Genomic DNA, 19024 nt, shown 5'->3' with positions numbered 1-19024 from the left:
GGATTCACACAGCTTAAAAGAAAAGGATGGTGGTGCAGAGAGTCTAAAGTCTATTTAAACTAAAGGGTTGTTAGGTAGTCTTGTATGGAGCACTGCAACTTTAAACATGATTTTGAATGTCGATCTAAGTAAGATAGCTCTAGAGGAAATGTCAACACTACCCATTTTAGATGCTATCTATGAGGAACCAATTTTGAAAGCCGATTCTGGGTCATCTATTTTTATTGTTTAACTAACTGAAAGGGTTCCAACAAATTACCCTCTTGGGTCTAAGTCCATGTGATTATGAGCCGGTCCCTTTCCACTTTATAGTTTTTTTAAAGAATTTGTACTCTCGATATTCTATATTTTCTTTTTGTAGAAAAATATGTTGATTGACAGTTGGAGGTGGTGGAAGAAACTCGAAATGATGTAGGTGAATCCTTTTTGGAAGGTAATATTGACTACTCCTCTATTGGTGTAACCCCATTACACTTTATAATTGCCGTGTTATATTTATAGGTATACGAAACACCGTGCAACTGAATTAGGATAGTGGTAAGTCCATGAAGACAAAAGTCCATGTTTCTGAAGGTTTGTCCTCGAAGGTAGAACCAATGGTTGTTGTTGAGAATAGATCCTTGGTAGGAGTTGAAACCCTCCCTTCGGCTCTATTTAATGTTGATCTCCTAAATCACATAAATCAATTATGCGGAAAGTCGTTATAAACTCGCTAGGGGTTGGGGAAGACTGTGAGAAGCTTGCACAAGCTTTGGAGGAGCTTGTAGAAGTGTGAGATTAGTTATTCATCATGAAAGATTAGAATGTGCATCTTGACGATAAGTCAATCGATGTGCAGGACCATGTTAATGGACCTAGAAGACGACTTGAAAAAACCCAAGAATCATGACATTGCTTTGGAAGAGAAATTAGCATGAGATTTTATAAACATTCAGGAGAATCATATAGAACTAGAAGAAAAAAAGTCAACGTTGATGCTTCTTGGTCAGTGAGTTGAGTGGCCCTAGACTCAATAGTTTTTTGCAAGAGGGCAATCAGTCATGAAGAAACTTTTCTAGTCAGTGATGACTGATTTGAATGCTGTAAATTATCAAAATTTATATTTATTTTGTCAATGACTATGATTGTATTTTTCTTTAAATTTCTCGTATAATGATTTTTTATGCGGAATACCATTACATTTTTTTCTTTTTTTTTCTAAAAGATAACATGTATATTTTTGCGTTTCAAGGTATGAATATAGCACCCCTGTGATGATAATTAATTTATTTCGAAGCAACATTTCAATTCCTATGTATTGACACCACCTTACTTATGCATCAAAATATATATTTCACTTTTTAATAATTAAAATGATGGTATTTTTAATCTGATATGAAAGTTTTGAGTGGTATAAATATAAAAACTGAATTTTAGGCGATAGGCATGTCAATACATAGGAATTGGGTGGTTTGCATGCAATAATAATGTGAAGCCGTTAATTATCTCTGTGATTAATAAAGGCTCAACTAATAATTATTATATAGTGTATCAGTAAGAATTAAATGTTAAAGATGGCATCATAATTATATATAAAAAAAATTGATTGATATATCAAACACATAAATATTAATTAATCTAGGTAGGGGTGTAAGTGAGTCAAGCCGACTCGTGAGCCGACTTGAGCTCGGCTCAATAAGTGGCTCGTGAACTGATCTTGATGGGCTAACAAGTCAAGCTCAAGTTAGCCCTGACTCGACTCGTTAGATCGTCAGCCGGTTCGTCCAAAAAAATATTTACATAAAATAGACTTAAAATATATTAAGTCTGAAAACTTTATGTTTAAGATATTAAGAATATTTTAAAAATAATATTCTATATTTTATATTAAGTGATTTATTATTATTATTATCCTAATTATTCATTTTGTCTCATTTTATTATAACATTATCCTAAATTAATATTATTTTCTCCCTTTTATAAAAAATAAGCTAGTTCAAATTCGTAGACTTAAGCTCGAGCTTGAACTCACTAAAATTAATCAAACTCAAACTCAAATTGAGGGTGGCTCGAGCTCAACTTGACTCATTCACAACCCTACCCTATGGATTATTAAAGTTTTGTAGCATAAGCAAAAATATAGGCGGAACTTTACACTTGGTAGCCTAATTATTTAAGCTGCATAAATTTTTTTTACTTGAGACATAAAGCAGATCTGGATCTATCTACCTTTTAAAATATTTTGTGCTTTAGGTGGTAGATTTAATTATTCAAGTTAGTTAGGATAAACAGTATTAAATGATAAAGTGTTGAACATACTTGGAAGCTTAGAATTGAAGTTGCTCATTCTTTCTACTAATTCATTCACATAATTATTAGGAAGATTTACATAAATACCCCTCAATCTTATGTATTTACATATCTAACAACTATATGTATACTAGAACCTATTGTGGGTACTACGATCGGTAATCCTCTGCTTCAGCTTTCAAACTATTATAACTGATAGTATATAAGAGCTTGGGAAGACTACTTGATGAACTAAGCCTAACGAAACTCTCAAACTTTGCAGCGTTTCAGAAGTTTAGGTAGAGTTCATTATACATTGAGCTAAACTCATTAACATAAGCTACGTGTTGAAAAATGTTGCAGTTTTTAAGGACTGATAATTTTAAAGTCTTAAAATCTGAGTCCAAATTAAATTTGAATATTTCACATTTATGGTCTCAATACTTTATTCTTTAAAATAAAAAATCTTGTCTCACTCTCACATAATCAATAAATTCGATTAGGATTGAAAATTAAATAAAATAATTCTGCCTACAGCATTTAACATATTAAAAAAAGGACAGTTGGGTATTAGGGCTAAGGGTTCGTTTGGGATAGCATATTCGATGCGGTGGTATTTTGAAAACACATTTAATCTGTTTAGGCAAGTTGAGTTTTGGCATCTTATGCGTTTTCAAAACGATAAAAACAATGTTTTCACACCACACCGATCTAGGTGCGGCGGCAACTTGCTAACTGCTGTCTGACTTTTCTAAAATAATAAAAATTTGTAATAGTTACCGCACTTATCTTATCAACAGAATATTTTTAATCAGCTTATCAGCAGATTATTCAATAAACTATAACTGCCCAAAAAAAAACCTAAATGATTGTTGATTATATTGTTGCGGAGTTTAGTTGCAATTAATTTTCTTCCAAAATTTACAACTGACATTGTCATACCCTATGAACAAATTGTAAGGCCCTCAAATTATCATACATATATAATATTGTGTATCCGCAATATTATTATTATATTTTTGATTATATTTTTGGGCTTTGTTCTGTCTTCTTTTTCTTAGGTGATGTGAACAAATCAGAATCCAACTTATTAACTTTCTTGCAGTGTTTAGTTATGTTATAATACAAATGAATCAAAATTAAGATAATTAAATAGTAGTCAAATTGAATATTATATAGATTATAAGTATGTTGATGTGAAGGAAAAAAAATTATTATTCAAAAGCAAAAAACATTGTTATTCTGCAAAGAGATGCTTCTGCTAACTACCAAGTCAAAATTAGAAGAAATATTTGCGTACCTCTAACGTACGCAGAGCTGCATACATTCGTAGGTTACAGGGAGGGTATTGAAGAGTTATATCTGCGTTATACCCCTTGTAACCTACATGTAACTTACAAATATATGAAAATATAAGCGCGAAACTTACTAGTTACATGTAGGTTACAAGGAGTTACATGGGGTATAATGCGGATATAACCCCCCAATACCCTCACTGTAACCTACTGACGTATGCAGCTCTGCGTAAGTTAGACGTACACAAATATTTCTCCAAAATTAGAATATTCAAATTATGATAAAAGAAATATGTTTTATAAATCAATAATCCATTGTTGAACTAAATTCAACTTTTGCAAAAAAATTTAAAATAAGAAAACATTATAGATAAATAGTATTTATGGACATTTTCATCCACCTTGATATTTAAGATCAGCAATGAAAAAGGTCAGCTCCATCTTCAACATCATTAGTTGTGATGCCGCCGTTCCGTGCCATTAGTATTCGGAAGATTCTCTTCGAGCAGACCTCACCCACCCTCCTATCTTCCTTTCCCAGCAATCCTTCCCCCAACAAATCCTTTAGTAAGAATTCTTTCTCGTGCGCCTGAGAAAAAAAACCGACGTTCGATCTTTTAATTGATGAGTTATGGTTCTGTCCTCACTATTAAGGCTTCGTTTGAGAACACAGACACACTCCATTCCGTTGAGTGAGCGCCGACGTGTAAATCTATATTTCGTTTGATAAAATAGAATATGCCGACGTCTCTCCAAATTATTTTGATGGAACGGACATTTTTCATCATATTAGAACAGAGATGACGATGCCTGTTCTGCCAAACGAAGCCTAATATTTCATGCCAAAACTTACAGATTTGCTTGGATCTAAGTATGCATCCAGAAGTGACCTCATGGTCGGATATTTCTTCCAGATAGCAATAGCATGCCTTGGCTGGACCTTAGGTATGGCCACCAGTGCCTTCAGCCTGCAAAAGTTGCGTAATCATTAAAAAAAATAATTATAATAAAATAAAATGAAAAATATATGATGCCAGAAATATTTATAAGTTTGGGAAATTTTCATGCGAATCATGCAATTCTTATGCATTTACATATCTTGTTAGAAATTATATTAGAATATTGTTTATTTCCAGTTATTTCCTGCTTATGGACTTCCTTTTAATTCCTGTTAATTATAAAAGTTTTTATTTTTTATTTATTTGATTTGATTATGGAAATCTTGTAGATACGAGTGTTATTTCTTTCCTAAGTTAAGATCCTAGTAAGCTGTATTTAAGCCAACATTTCGTATCAATAAAAGCAATCTGTTTAATTCTCCAAACGTACATGATATTAGAGCTAAAGATCTTACACTAGCCGCCAGAAATTCTCCCTGCAGCCTCCAGCAACCGAAACTCCTCCCTGCAAGTCTCCAGCCGCTAGAACTCCTCCCTGCAGGCCTCCAGCCACCAAAATTGCTCTCTGCAGACCTCCAGCCGTCGAAACTCCATACGGGCCTCTTTTCTCAATGCAGGCCTCCTCCCCGACTTCTTCCTACAGCAAAAATTTTATGTTTTTTTTCCTCCAAGGCCAGCACTCCCTGTACTAGGAGTTCCCGTTGTAGTTCCTCCTCCGATCGGAACTCCTTCCTGCAATTAGAAAAACTTCCCTGTAGGTTGTCAAATATAGGGATCGACTCCTTCTGTGCCATGGCGGCCAATCCTCTCCTTTGGCTCTATTGGAGCCATAGTTGACTCTTCCACCTCCGAGCTTCCGTTTAATGTTGTTCTTGAGTCCACCGTAAATTTGGCATCTACCCCAATACCTCCGTAGACCATAGGACCTAAATAACACATGAATTTCCCGATTACCACTCATAAACTTAAGAGTACCGATTTCCTCTAGTGGTTTCAAGCGGTTTCATAGTTCGTCAAAGAGCAAGGTAAATTCAACCACCCACGGGTACAATTCTAGAACCTCTGAAGACTGACCCAACATATATTGGAGAACTCTATGATTATGTTGTGTTTAATTAATTACATGGAAACCTCTATTGGTCATTATTACCTATTTCTTCCTCCTAAAGTGCCCTCCAGACTACCGTTGCGATAACAACTCGAACTTAAGTAATTTTGGACAATCTATGAATTTCATAATAAAGTCCGCGAGACTAAATAGGGATCAAAGATGGTGACCCAATACTACGAAGACTTGGTTGTTTTAAAGATGGAATGTGATCTCTACTATGACTACACTTGGAACTCTCCTACAGACCATTCCCACACTTTGATAAGATTTTGATCAAGGATCGTGTGTTTACCACAGTCATCCCAGCTTTCATATGTAATACAATTATACATTAATGTTTGTTGAAAAAAATTTATCTTCTTTTAGATTCAAATTTGTCAATTAACTAAATATCAATGTGTACCATATTCACCTGGAGGCCCTCTCGAACTTCGAGCTATACCAATAAATGGTGATTTCTCACTCTAATTGATGATCACACTAGCATGACTCAGGTCTATGTATTAAAAGTAAATCTGAAAATGTTGTCATATTTAAAAAAAATTCACTCATTTATTCTAACCCAATTCAAAAACACCATTCAAGTCCTTCAAACAGACAATGATCCTGAGTACTTTAACTCTATATTGGGAGAATTTTTAGTTCGTAAGGGAATCCTCCATCGTAATTCCTGTACGGATACCCCTCAACAAAATGGGGGTAGCAGAGCGGAAAAAGACACCTTTTGGAAGTTGTTGATTCCATTATGTGTGTTCTATGCAGTTTTGGAATAATGTTATCCTTACCACAACCTACCTCATCAATAGAGTTCCCACAAAAATTGACAATTTTCAAACCCATTATTAGTCTTAATGCCATATTTTCCTACCAAGGTTATTCTCCTTGTCAAATCTCAAAATCTTTGAGTGCACGACCTTTGTTCGAAACAAAGCCTCGACATCTATTAAATTTGATCCCCGCTCAATTAAAAGTATCTTCTTTGGTTATTCTGTCACTCAAAAAGGTTATCAGTATTTTAATCCTACTACCATTAAAATGTATGCTAGTGTCGACACCTCTTTTACTGAAAATGTCCCATTCTTCACTAGCACTTGCCTAAGGAGCTTGATTTTTTGGAAAGTTTTCTTTTCTGACTTAGTGGACATTTCTCCTACAACTAAGGCCAATATTCCCGGTGCACTATCAACACCGTTGAATTCAACACCAGTCGAGCCAACCCCATCACCCCACCTCTCTGTGTCTATACCCGTTGTACAAAGCCCTCTGTTGAGACTCATCGCAATGCCCCTACCATCAAGCCCGCTACAAATCTTAGAGTTCACTCCGACCGATGAACCCAATATGATGCTCTCTCCACCTACGAGGGCTCCTCTTCATCCGAGAGAAAATTTGCATCCTCTATTGAGTTACGCGAACAGATATGTTCATGTACTCTTTAACCCCTTTATCCCATGGCAAAATACATCTCGTTCTATAACCTATCTCAGTTCTACAAAGCATTTCCCACATCCTTGACAAATCGTTGTCTCCTATCCACTATTGAAGCGGCTTTGGTTGACCCATCATGGAAGGCTACTGTCATGGACGAGATGAATACCCCTCAGTGCAACCATAATTAAAATGTAGCTAATCTTCCCCCGGGAAAGAAAGTTGCGGGTTGTCAGTAGAATTTGAACACCAAATTTAACTCTGATGGCTACTTTGAATGCAATAATGTGTGGTTGGTTGCCAAAGGATATTCACAAACTTATGGAACTGATTATGAAGAGATGTTTGTTCAGTTACTAATCCAAATAACATTTGAGCCCTGTTATCCCTAGTCGTGAATCTAAATTGGTCCTTCAGCTGGGCATCAAGAATGCTTTTCTAACGACGATCTCGTTGACGAGGTTTATATGTCTCTCTCATTGGGATTTAACTCGACTTCTTCCCATGAACAAGTGTGTCGATTGCGGAAGTCCTTCTATAGACTGAAACAATCCCCACGAGCTTGTTGCAGCAAATTCACGCAAGTTTTAGTGGGCTATGGTTTCTCTCAGGCTCAATCGGATAATAAGTTATTTTTTCATCATTCGTCTGGTAATTGCATTGCCATCCTCATCTTCTATGTCAACGACATTGTGTTCACGGGTAACGATCTGTTGGCCCTAGGGTCTCTCAAGGTCATCCTCGCCGCATCTCTTGAGATGAAAGACTCAGGTTCTCTTCGGTATTTCATAGGCACAGAAGTAGCTCACTCATCTTGGAGCATTTGCCTTTCCCAATACAAATATGTGATGGATTTATTAACTGAGACTAATCTACTTTGAAAATTGGTAGATGTCACAATGAAACTCAATGAGGAATTATTTGAAGTTCCCAATGTCGTTTCAGTGAACAAAACACACAACCAGCACTCGTGGGTAAGCTCATTTACCTTGCTCATCCACTCTCTAATATTTGCATTGTCGTGTCATAAGTCAGTTTATGCGTGACCCCTACGAGCATCATCTAATTGTTGTCCATTGGATCCTCCACAATCTAAAAGACACACAGGTCTTGGGTTTATTGTTCGCTCATCACCTCTAGCTCAACTAGATTTTAACGGATGTTGATTGTGCCGGGTCCAATCATGATCGACAATCTACCTCAAGTTATTGCCCCTTCATGTGAGGGAACCTTGTCACTTGGAAAAAGTAAAAAAAAAAAGATTGTTGTTGCCTGTAATAGTGTTGAAGCTGAGTTTCGCTGTCTTTGGATGTGTGTGAAGCTCTCTGATTGTGAATCATGTCCCGCGAGTTACGTAAGTCGATCAACATTCCTGTACAATTTATTTGATGACAATAAAACCGCCATTAACATTGCTCATAATCCGGTTCAACATGTTATACCAAACATGTGGAGATTGCCCGCCACTTTATCAAGTAGAGACTTGATTTTTGGGAGATTTGTATTCTGTTTGTCTCATTCGTTGGTCAACTGGATGGTATTCTCACAAAGAATCTATCTCGCCCGTTGTTTGATGATTTCAAGTCTAAGTTGAACATGATTGACATTTATGATTCAACTTGAAGGGGAGTGTTAGAAATTATATTAGGATTTCATTTATTTCCTGTTATTTCCTATCTATGAATTTTCTTTTATTTACGACTAATTATAAGAGGTCTTGTTTTTTGTTTATTAAATTTGATTCTTGTAATAAAGGAGATATGAGTGTTATTTCTTTACTAAATTAAGATTCTAGTAAAAAAAAAAGGACTCTAGTAAGTTGTACTTGGCTGACATTTCGTATCAATAAAAGTATTCCGCTCAATTCTCCAAACCTACATATCTCACAACTAAACTTTCATATTTACATATATAGCACATTGGTGTTTTAAACCTATGCATGAAAAAATTGATTTCAATTTTAAAAGTGATGATGGTGTTATTTTCTATATAATATTAAAGATTTGAGTGTGTAAATAGAAAAGTTTAGGTGTGAGATATGTAAATACTTGAGAAATGTGTGCTATGTATGTAAATAAGCCTATAACTTTTTATGCTCAAGAGTAATGATAACAACTGGTTTTATTTTCAAAAGATTTACATGTATACCACCAATTCCCACGTGTTTGCATATCTGACACCTAAAATTAAATTTTTAATAGATTTGGAAACGTGAATTTCACTTTTTAAAAGTTAAAATGGTGTCGTTTTTTATGTGATATGAAAGATTTGGCTGGTAAAAATTAAAATAAAATTCTGGTGTAGATATGTAAATATTTGGGCGGTATGTATGTAAATACCCCTTTAATTGTCGCTTTTTAGGATTTAAACCCCGACCTTCTCTTGAGGAAAGGGCCAATGCCATTGGTCCGAAAACCCAGTGGTTTGAACAACTGAAAGATGCAAAGATGGCGGAAGAGGGCCAGATGAAAGACACAATCAAGGTTGGTATGCATTGGTATTAAGTGTACAAAATTTGAACTTCAGACTCACTTAAACGAAAAGCATTCAAAAATTATACACGCATTTTCAATCCTTTTTTAATTAATAGTTCTATCATACTTTGCGTAAATATTAATTGATATAACATCGAGTATTTCTTCATTTTCTGATAATATTGATTGACAATTATTAAGTGTTTTCAAGAAAATTATATATGCATATCTATGATAAATAAAACATATATCGTAATTGCTATAAATTTTAGATTAGTTTAGCAAAAGCCCCACTGACTAAAACATTGTTATCTACAAAAAGGATACATTAAAGCACCTTCATTTAAATATCACTATAAGAAGAATTTAAAATTGACACAAAAGATGCAAAATTAACATTGATTATTGATTTAACCGTTTGGGGCAGCTTATTTGGTACGGTGGCGTTTTGAAAACGCATCTGACCAGTTTGGGTAAACTGCGTTTTGGCAGCTTATGCGTGTTTTCAAAACGCGTTTTCAAAACGCAGAAAACAACGTTTTCACACTGCACCTATCTAGGTGTTGCGGTGGGAGCTTATTAACAATGGTCTGGCTTTTCCAAAAAAATAAAAATTTGTAATACTCACCACACCTAGCTTATCAGCAGATTATTCAATAAGCTACAGCTACCCCAAACAGACCTTAATCATACCGTGATTATTGATCCATTGATCATTATACAACAGTTAGTAATATTCAATGCTTCGTTATCCATATTTTTAATAGTTTCCACAAACTTGACACACATTTGTCTTAATGTACATCAAATAAAGTAAGCGTTATTGACATAAAATCAATTTTTAATACGATAACCAATGTAATTTTTCAAAATCTGTTTCATTGCATTTCCTTAACTTCATTGTATAGCTCATAAATTAATTTCCAAAAAATTACCAAAATTCTAAAGATCTCTTTTGTTTTTAAATTTTAATACTAAAATGCTTCAATAATTATCTAGCAATTGATTTTAATCACATAAAATCAAAGTACTTCTCTCAAACCAATATAATTTTTTCTAAAATTATGTTTCATTACACTCACCCATAATTTTGAATAACTCGTAAATTTAATTCCTTAAAATCACCAAACCTTTAACTTCATCATATTCATTAAAATCCAAGAAAAAATTTGTTATCTAAGCCACTACAATACCACTCATAATTAACAGAAAATGAATTAGAAAAATCCTCACCTTAAAATCTCACTCCTTCAACAGATTCACATCGAGAAAGTATCACATGCATCTCTAAGAGAATAACACCATTCATAAAAATCTTGTTGTATGCTGAAGAAATCCTAACAATAGAGTAAGTAATTTATGCGTAGCATAACACAGCTTAACTCTGACATATAAGAGTTCACAAAGGCCACGAGTTTTTATGTAAAAAATTCCAATCATAAAACTTAGGCCAGTTAAAGTAACATATCATTGGATTCTTCTTGTCAAAAAATTAAGACGGAGTATAATATTTTACTTAAAAAGAAAATTTGAATAGTTCATAATTCAAATATTAATGTTGGCATCAATTTTTGATGTCACGAGTGTAGATGTCCACCTGCACGACTTAAGATAGTTTACGGTTCGTTCACAACATCCTATAGCTTAAGACACCCATCCGAGACTCTCTACCACTTGTTCAGGGGCACAGAGCTAGGGTTGGCGGTGATTTAGTCTTGCCCGGGAGAACCAGCTGTCAGAGGGATGCTCATTCAGGATATGAGACATATTCAATGCCCATTCTGGTGTTTAGAAGTCACCGTACGTTCGTCTAGAGTCTCTCGTGGCCAAGGGAAGTCATGGAGTCCTACGCATGTTGCAGGAAAATTAGGGTTCGGGACGTCCTACCAATGTCGTGGCTTGGGGCGACCATTGGCGGCGATTTCCCCGATGAATGGCCGATCAACATACTCAATTTTAAAGTTATGAGACTACATTCACTCATATGGAGTCTCCCGTAGCTTACGAATCAAGAAAATCCTCTGTTGGGCGCTCCCATTATAAATCAGGGTTTTCAAAGCTCGATCGGCGCCTAGATGCCCGTCCCGGGCTGGACATTTAAAACTAAGACCCTGGAAGTCTGGTGCCAGACTTGGCGCCTAGGCGCCCAAAACCGCTAAAAAACAACCATTTTCCCGAGCCTCTGGAATGTAAGCGTCAGGTATGGAGCCTAAGAGTCAGAGACCTGGCACTTATGCATCGGTCCACTTCCAGGACGCAAAAATCCCGATTTTTGAGCCGTTTTGACCCCGACACTCCTCCCTAGACAACCGAAATTTCAGGATTTCTTGGGCTAAGAGGAGATTTGCTTAAGGAGGAGATAAATGAGGTAATTATACCTCTTTTGGAGGCTCCTAGGTGGGGTGGCAAGGCCACTTTTGACAAATTTGGGGGAAAATTTGGGTGGGGCTGGTTTAAGCTCTCCACTCCCCTCATTTTTCCCCATCTCCACTCATTCTTAGCATTGGACTTCCTCCAAGAGCTGATCATCTTCTTCCCTTGGAGCTTGAAGCTTGGGTTTTCTCTTGGGAGCTAAGAAAAACCCTTGAGGTGAAGAGCTTAAGAGAAAAGCGAGAGTGAGAGCTTCTAATTCCTCTTCCCCTCTTCTTCTTCCACAAAAAAACTCTTCTCCTCACCTCCTCCTTCCTCCAACACTTATCTTGAGTGTGGGGAGAGCTTTGTGAGGAAGAGCTTGGCTAGCAAGGAAGCAAGATTTCTTCTCTCCTACACTAAAGGAAAGTTTCATCCTAGCATGGGGAAGGATCGTTGGAGCTTCACTAGAACGTCGTCGGAATCTTGTCGGACTCTCATTCTAAAGGAGAGCTTCTTCGTTCTTTAGAGAAGAAGTGGAGCAGACCTCGCCGGAGCTTCGTCGGAACATCACCATCTATCCTACCACTAGAAGAACTTCATCCTACGTGAAGAAACGCCCACACGAGGCCAGTTGGCCGAACGACACTAGTCGGCACGACCATACGCCTTAGGATTGATCATTGATTTCCTAGAAGAAACTCTAGGTTAGAAAGCTTTCGTAGAGAATTCGAAAGTTTCCCGTGTAAGTCTTAGACATAAATCCCAAGCAGGTTGGAATCCCAATTTCCCCTTGCTTTGGCATTTCCAACCCTCCTTGGAGGGGTTTGGATATTTGGATTTTGTGAAGTGAGAAAAGCTTTGTAGCTAGCTCGCTTTGCAAAATCATGAGGAATTAGGGAATAAGAAAAACTTTGTAGCTAGTCCATTCCATAATATTGTGTAAAGTTTTCTTTTGAAACCTGAAGATGAAGCTCCCCACACGACTCGCCAAAGTATGAGGCAACTATGCCGCATATTCATCTGCTAAACCTTAAATACCTATGCGAGGTTGATAGGATGAGTTTGACGAGTTGTCGAAGTGTTTTGGGTTTCATTGCTTGCATGCTCATTTGTGGCATTTTGCATTTTGTATGCTTGATCGCATGAGCACTTGAGTTCTATCAACCGCCCTATGTCGATCACCTGCTTTGAATTTGATCGGTCTTCCCGGACCAATCACCAAATCCTTTAGGTTCATCGACCGCCCTAGTTCGATCACCCGCTTTTGGGTCTGATCGGCCACCCCGATTCGATTGACTGCCTAGGCTCGATCGCCCAATCTTTCAGGTTTGACCAATCGCCCTAGTTTGATCAATCTCTTTGGGTTTGATCAGTCGTTCCAAGCCGATCACCTACTCTTTTGGGTCCGATCGATTGTCCCGGATCAATCGAACCATCCTTTCAATTTGACAGGCAGCCACAGCTCGGTTAACTGATCACTTGTATGCTTGTATACTTTCTTGCACGTTGCATGTTGCATGTTTTCTTTGTATATGTATGAAAAATCTTTTAACTTGATGCCTATGATTTATTTTGTTATATGTATAATAGTCTTGTCTTGTATGCTTTGCAAGTGGCATGTTTGAATGTCTCTTTGAAGATCCATATTTGGTGTGTCACTTTGAGCACCACCACTTATGTCTCTTTAAGTGTCCACACTTGTGAGTGTCTTCCCCACATTCGATGTTGTATGCACGGGGATTGACACTTGCACACTTTGAGAGGAGCAGGCTCATAGGGAGACGCCTAGAGGGTCGTAGGTATTTCACTTTGTGTTAAGCACGACTCACGCTTCCTAGCCACAAAACTTTGTGCGAGGCACAATGTGTGTGCAGCAAGGTGTGTGATTCTCAATTGTAAAAATCACATCAGTAAGTATGTTTGACACTTAACATCTCTGTATGCTTGTTATTTGTATGTCATACGCTTGACATTTCTCGTATGTCTGTTGCATTTCTGTATGCTTGACTGTTCTTATATGCTTGACACATATTTTGTATTTTTCCATGTGCACTCGGTGAATGACTCTCGGGTAAAGAGTAGACCCTTTTCATCATTATCATTTTACTTGATGCAAACTCACTCGTAGTTGGTGCTACTTATCGCATGGCACACCGAATCCTCCGGGCAAGTGTAATTCCTTTCCATAGGTAGTTTGTTTTAGCGGTACATCCCGTTCATGATGTCATGTTGCATGTAATATCTTTTTATTCATTTGCAAGATGTGTGTTTCCCCCTTTTGGGCACCCGTTGTGAATGTTTCGTGGTCGAACAATCACAATGTGAGCTTCTTACATGTTTTTATGCTTGCCCATTCGCCTTCGTTAAGAAAGTGATCTATTTGTTGGTCGTGATACTCGCCTATTTTAAAAATATTAGTTATTTTAAAATATAAAAATTAAACATTTTTGCTATTATAAGTATTATTCACCTATTTTAAAAATAAACATATGGTAGGCCATATGTGAAGCCACCTTTTTAAGTGCCACCACTTTCTTGTGACGTGCTTTGAATCCCTTGGATCTTTAGAACAGAGCTGATGTCGGCCCCATCAAAGTCATGCACTAACCAAAGAATTTACTATATGTACTTAGATGCTGATTAAGACACTTTTTGTTAGATGGTGCGCTAGGCCAAGAGTAGGTTGCTAGGTAGTATTTTCAACGCCTCTGACTATAGTTCTCTGTTGGCTTGTTTATTCTACTCAAGCACAATTTTTGTGCTTTTGGTGTGCTTGTGTGTGCCGATTTTTTAATATGCATGGTAAAATATTAAGTCGATCTTCTACAGGGAGTCATGACATATATACACACGCACACAAGTACAATAAAATGGGAAAGGATGTGATGATTTACATGCTAACTTTTGTTTGCAAGTGTTGTTTAGCTCTCTCACCAGACATGGCTCAGACTGAGGCTGTCAAAACGGCTCGTTCGTGAACAGCTCGTGTTTGGCTCGTTCGCTAAGTTAATGAGCCGAACACGAACAAAGATTTGTTCGTTCGTGTTCGGCTCGTTTTGGCTCAAAATACTACTCATCAATTATATATATATTGATGAGTAGTATTTTAAAAAAATTAATTTACTACAAGACTACAAAGATTTATAATCAATTAAAAGTATTAATTAAGAAAATAGAATAAACATTATTAATTAGATTCAAATGATTATTTAATATAAACAATAATTTTTAAATCTTGCCCCAACCCTTAATTTTATGGCTAGGTGATTAGGGTTGTCAAAACGACTCTTTGTTCGTGAACAGCTCATGTTGGACTCGCTAAGCAAACGAGCAGAACACAAGCTGAGTTTGGGCTCGCTCGTGTTCGCTCGTTTACACCACTAGCTTAGACACATTGCATGTAGCTTTTTGTGCTAACATATTTTCATGCAGGTCAAATCTTTTTTTTTTTTTTTTCATATATACTTTTTAGAGTCCTTAGAAGAGTCTTGTAGAGGAAACAAGATATGGGCACGGGTTCCGATGTGTTTTGGCGCGGGAACCACGTGGCGGGGAACCAGGAACAGATGCTTGTCCCGTATCTTAATTCCGCATTTGATATTGATGTATAGGTTTAGGACTGGGCATGTATATGTGGAGTCTGACCGCCTTTTTCTTTTCTGGGATATATTGCCGATACAATGATATTAACATTTTCTTATTATTTTGATCTGACTTATTTTCTTGTTTTCTATCGCATGTTTGCACGCTTTAAGTGAACTTTCATTATTTCTTTCTGTGGTTTGTCTGAGAATCATGAATATAAAATAAAATATTTATGATTTAAAATTCTAAATTTGCTACAAAATCTTAAAAAAATATTTAGGGCCTCCACGCTTAGGATTGTGGTAAATAATTGCATCACATTAGCATGTCCCAAGGAGAAGCCGCCGAGCTTCTTCAACCTGATTGGCCCAGCATAAATTTTTACTTAGGAGGTTGTCTAGTATGTTTAGGGTGTTAGAAGAATCTCGACCTAGACGGGGGTAAGTCTTTTCATGGAGAGCGTTTCAACTTTATAGCTGAACATTTTCTTTCCTTTCTTTCAGCAGCATCCGCGTCACTTTGACTGGTATAAGTCCCACATCTTGGGACTCCACCTTATAGTTATGAGATAGAGTTTCCTTCCTCTGAACTTAGGGCTACCGAAATCCCCGTGGATAACGCAATTCATAGATTGCTGACCGAGGATCTCTGGACATGTTGGGTCGACTACCTTCACGACCAGGTAGACTTAGGGTCCTAGTAGCTTGGGATGACGAGTCCATGGTACCCCGACCCGGCTACCTCTATCCTTACACTTGTTGAGCCCTATCGCTGCTTTGACTACATTGTTATCATCTTCACAGCTTGATTACCGATAAGTTACCGCCCGTTTGGGATACTGTGATTTACTCTCTGCCCTTATGACCCGGTCAGCTCTGACGTATAGGGATATCCCTGTCGAGATTATTTTGGTTAATTCGTAGGTTCTGATGCGGACGAGTAGCTACCCATTTGGGATGCGAAGGACTCACTCTCTGCGTTGTGGCTTAGTGAGACTTTTGAAGCATCCGGGCGTTCCCATATGGAATACCCACTTTTTGATGAACTATTCATAATATAAGCGAATTTCCCTTTATCGAAAGTATTCTTGGGTATCGCCCAGGATGTAATTAACCAGAGGGATACGTTCCTCTGAGGGACACTTGAGCCCAGAATAAAAATGTTATTTTTATGAGTGACTTATCTAGAGATTCTCTTCATGAATATTATGTTACGAAGTACTTTGATTCGATCCTGTTCGGACATATACTCTCGATCCATTATACGGGAATTAACCATATATAATTCTTTCGCTAGTTTCCTTTTATTTGTATTCCTATTTATTGTAGTATATCTTTCTTTTCAATTTCTCTTCGGAAGGGAGATTTATTCGAATAAAAAAAATTATATGCAACATATAAATAGACAAGTTGGCGACTCCAAATCTTTAAGAAAAACCAAAAAAATAATTACATAAAGATTCATGCTTGATTAGATGAATTATCTACTGATGTATACAATGATGAACAATACAACACACCAATATGAAGAGCATTATTAAATTTGACAAGCATCAATTGTCACGCAATTACTGAACCAAAAATATAACAGTAAAAGTGAAAAAAAGGCATCATCCTCTGCAGTGGAATATAACCAATGAAGCAGTCCAGTGGCATATGAAAATTTTCTTAAAACACAATAAATTTATGAAGAGATTTTGCTACAGCAGAGCACAAATTTGAGGTTATGAAGAGATTCACTATAAGTAAGCAAATTGCAAGTAAAATTCATAGAAATTATAATGCAGGTGTCAAGATAATCAGTCAGTAATAAAAAGTTACCAGACATTATTTTTAATTAGCTTCCTATCAATGAAGTCCTTGGAAATGATAGATCCATTAGCATTCACAGAAAGCCATGTCAACTTCTTCCTGTAAACAAAGAAACCTCCATTAAATCAACTATAAAGAATGATTGAGATGTACAGGCATCTAAGTCCCAAAATTCAGATGGATGGAACTAACCCAAAATCATTATAAAAGCAGCCAAGGCCGCTTAAGAAAAACATAAGCTTCTATAAAATTCAAAAGACAGTTATATATTTTGAAAATGAAGCTTTAATAAATAGTCAAAAAAACTGTTGTAACCGAAAACCATATATAAATTTTGAAAAAGAAATGGACAAAGAAGAGCAACGTCATATAATCATAAAAATGCAACCGTACTGTTTAACATTAAAAGCGCAAGCAAGAAACAATACTTCCATTGGAGTGTCATACCCTGTACAGGTTGCTCATGAGCAATCTAGAAAATAGAGAAGCAAAAAAAATGGAATTTTGTGTGTATTTAATTGAAAGCCTTGTCCAACTATTTATACAATAAGATTTTGGGGCATTCCATACATACCATACAATTCTTATGTCATTAAATATCTAACACCTAAACATTCATATTTACATGCATACCACTCAAATTTTAAACATCACATCAAAAGTAACAACATCACTATCTTTTAAAAGTGAAATACAACTTTTCATGCAAAGGTTTATGTCATTGTTAAATGGGCATCTATAGTGCCAACCGCCTCATGCTCTACTGAGTCGACACCAAGCCCATCAAATAATTTATAAAGAACTTTGTTAAGCGCAAGACTAAAAGGGTAATTTATCCATATTTTAGTTATTATTGTGGGATATAAATAAGGCTTAATATGTTTAAGGTTAGGTTATGTGTGTGATTGTTGTCTTGAATCTAGGATTGGGTATGGGGGGGGAGATCACCTATCTCTCGAATTGTAGGTATTTATCTTTTATGCATTTGAGTTGTAATGTTTTTATGCTGGTTAAATGAAATATTTTCTTTGCCCTAATCCCGATGGAAGCTATCTCTTTTCTATCAGACAACAGGGTGTTATAAATGTAAACATCAAACTTCTGGTGTTAGATATGTAAATACAAAAAAATCGTGTGGTATGCATGTAAAATTCCCATAGATTTTAGGTTATTTTTGGCAGCTTATACTTATGAAAACTACCACTTATACTGAGATTAAAGAGAATAATCTATAGCTTGAACATTATTATTTCTCAAAAAAAGCTGAGGGATGTCCACTCTTTGAAGAGGCGCATGAATTGTCAACTTATCCACAATGATTAACCACCATATTTGTGGTCCCACAACTTGCTAAAAGTGTCTCTCAAACGCAAACAAATCATTACTTGCTAAAAGTCAATCCACATCAAAGTTTAAAAAATGACCAAAGAGAGTTGTAAATCAAATGTTTGATAATGGGATTAAAAAAGCATTTCTTTTACGAAGAATTCGTTACCCCCTTTTCTTAAGGTTCCATAATACTTACTTTCTGCAACCTCATGCCTCCTTATCTCTGAGGCATTCAAATTTCTAATACTCAGTCCTTTTCTCTTTCATCTTGTTGGTTTTTTCCTCTACATTAAATTTTTTTCTTCATGACAAATCAGATATCAAAAGTCCACTACAAAAACAATACATGCAAGCCCGCTGTACAATAATTGATATCAAAGTCAAAGTTCCTGAATCCAAGGAATTCTTATCGAAAAAATATGCATTAAGATATATTCTAATCATAACAGTACCTTTATCAAGTCTTCTTCAC

General features: G+C 36.3%; 1 protein-coding gene across 1 annotated transcript in view; it reads right to left on the bottom strand.

The window, feature by feature from the left end:
• Window positions 1-3906: 3906 nt before the first annotated feature.
• LOC110031653 (crossover junction endonuclease EME1B) overlaps window positions 3907-19024 on the bottom strand; it is a 45259-nt gene continuing 30141 nt past the window's right edge. Inside the window, exons 10-12 of the mRNA XM_020734978.1 lie at window positions 17233-17322; window positions 4417-4531; window positions 3907-4152 (exon numbers count right to left, since the gene is read on the bottom strand). Coding sequence (XP_020590637.1) covers window positions 3979-4152; window positions 4417-4531; window positions 17233-17322 — 379 coding nt within the window. The 3' untranslated portion in view covers window positions 3907-3978. The remainder of the gene's footprint in view (window positions 4153-4416; window positions 4532-17232; window positions 17323-19024) is intronic.

This window comes from Phalaenopsis equestris, unplaced genomic scaffold (genome assembly GCF_001263595.1).
Source record: "Phalaenopsis equestris unplaced genomic scaffold, ASM126359v1 Scaffold000840, whole genome shotgun sequence".
In the NCBI taxonomy this organism is placed as follows: Eukaryota; Viridiplantae; Streptophyta; class Magnoliopsida; order Asparagales; family Orchidaceae; genus Phalaenopsis; species Phalaenopsis equestris.
This window is presented reverse-complemented; position numbering and strand designations above follow the sequence as displayed.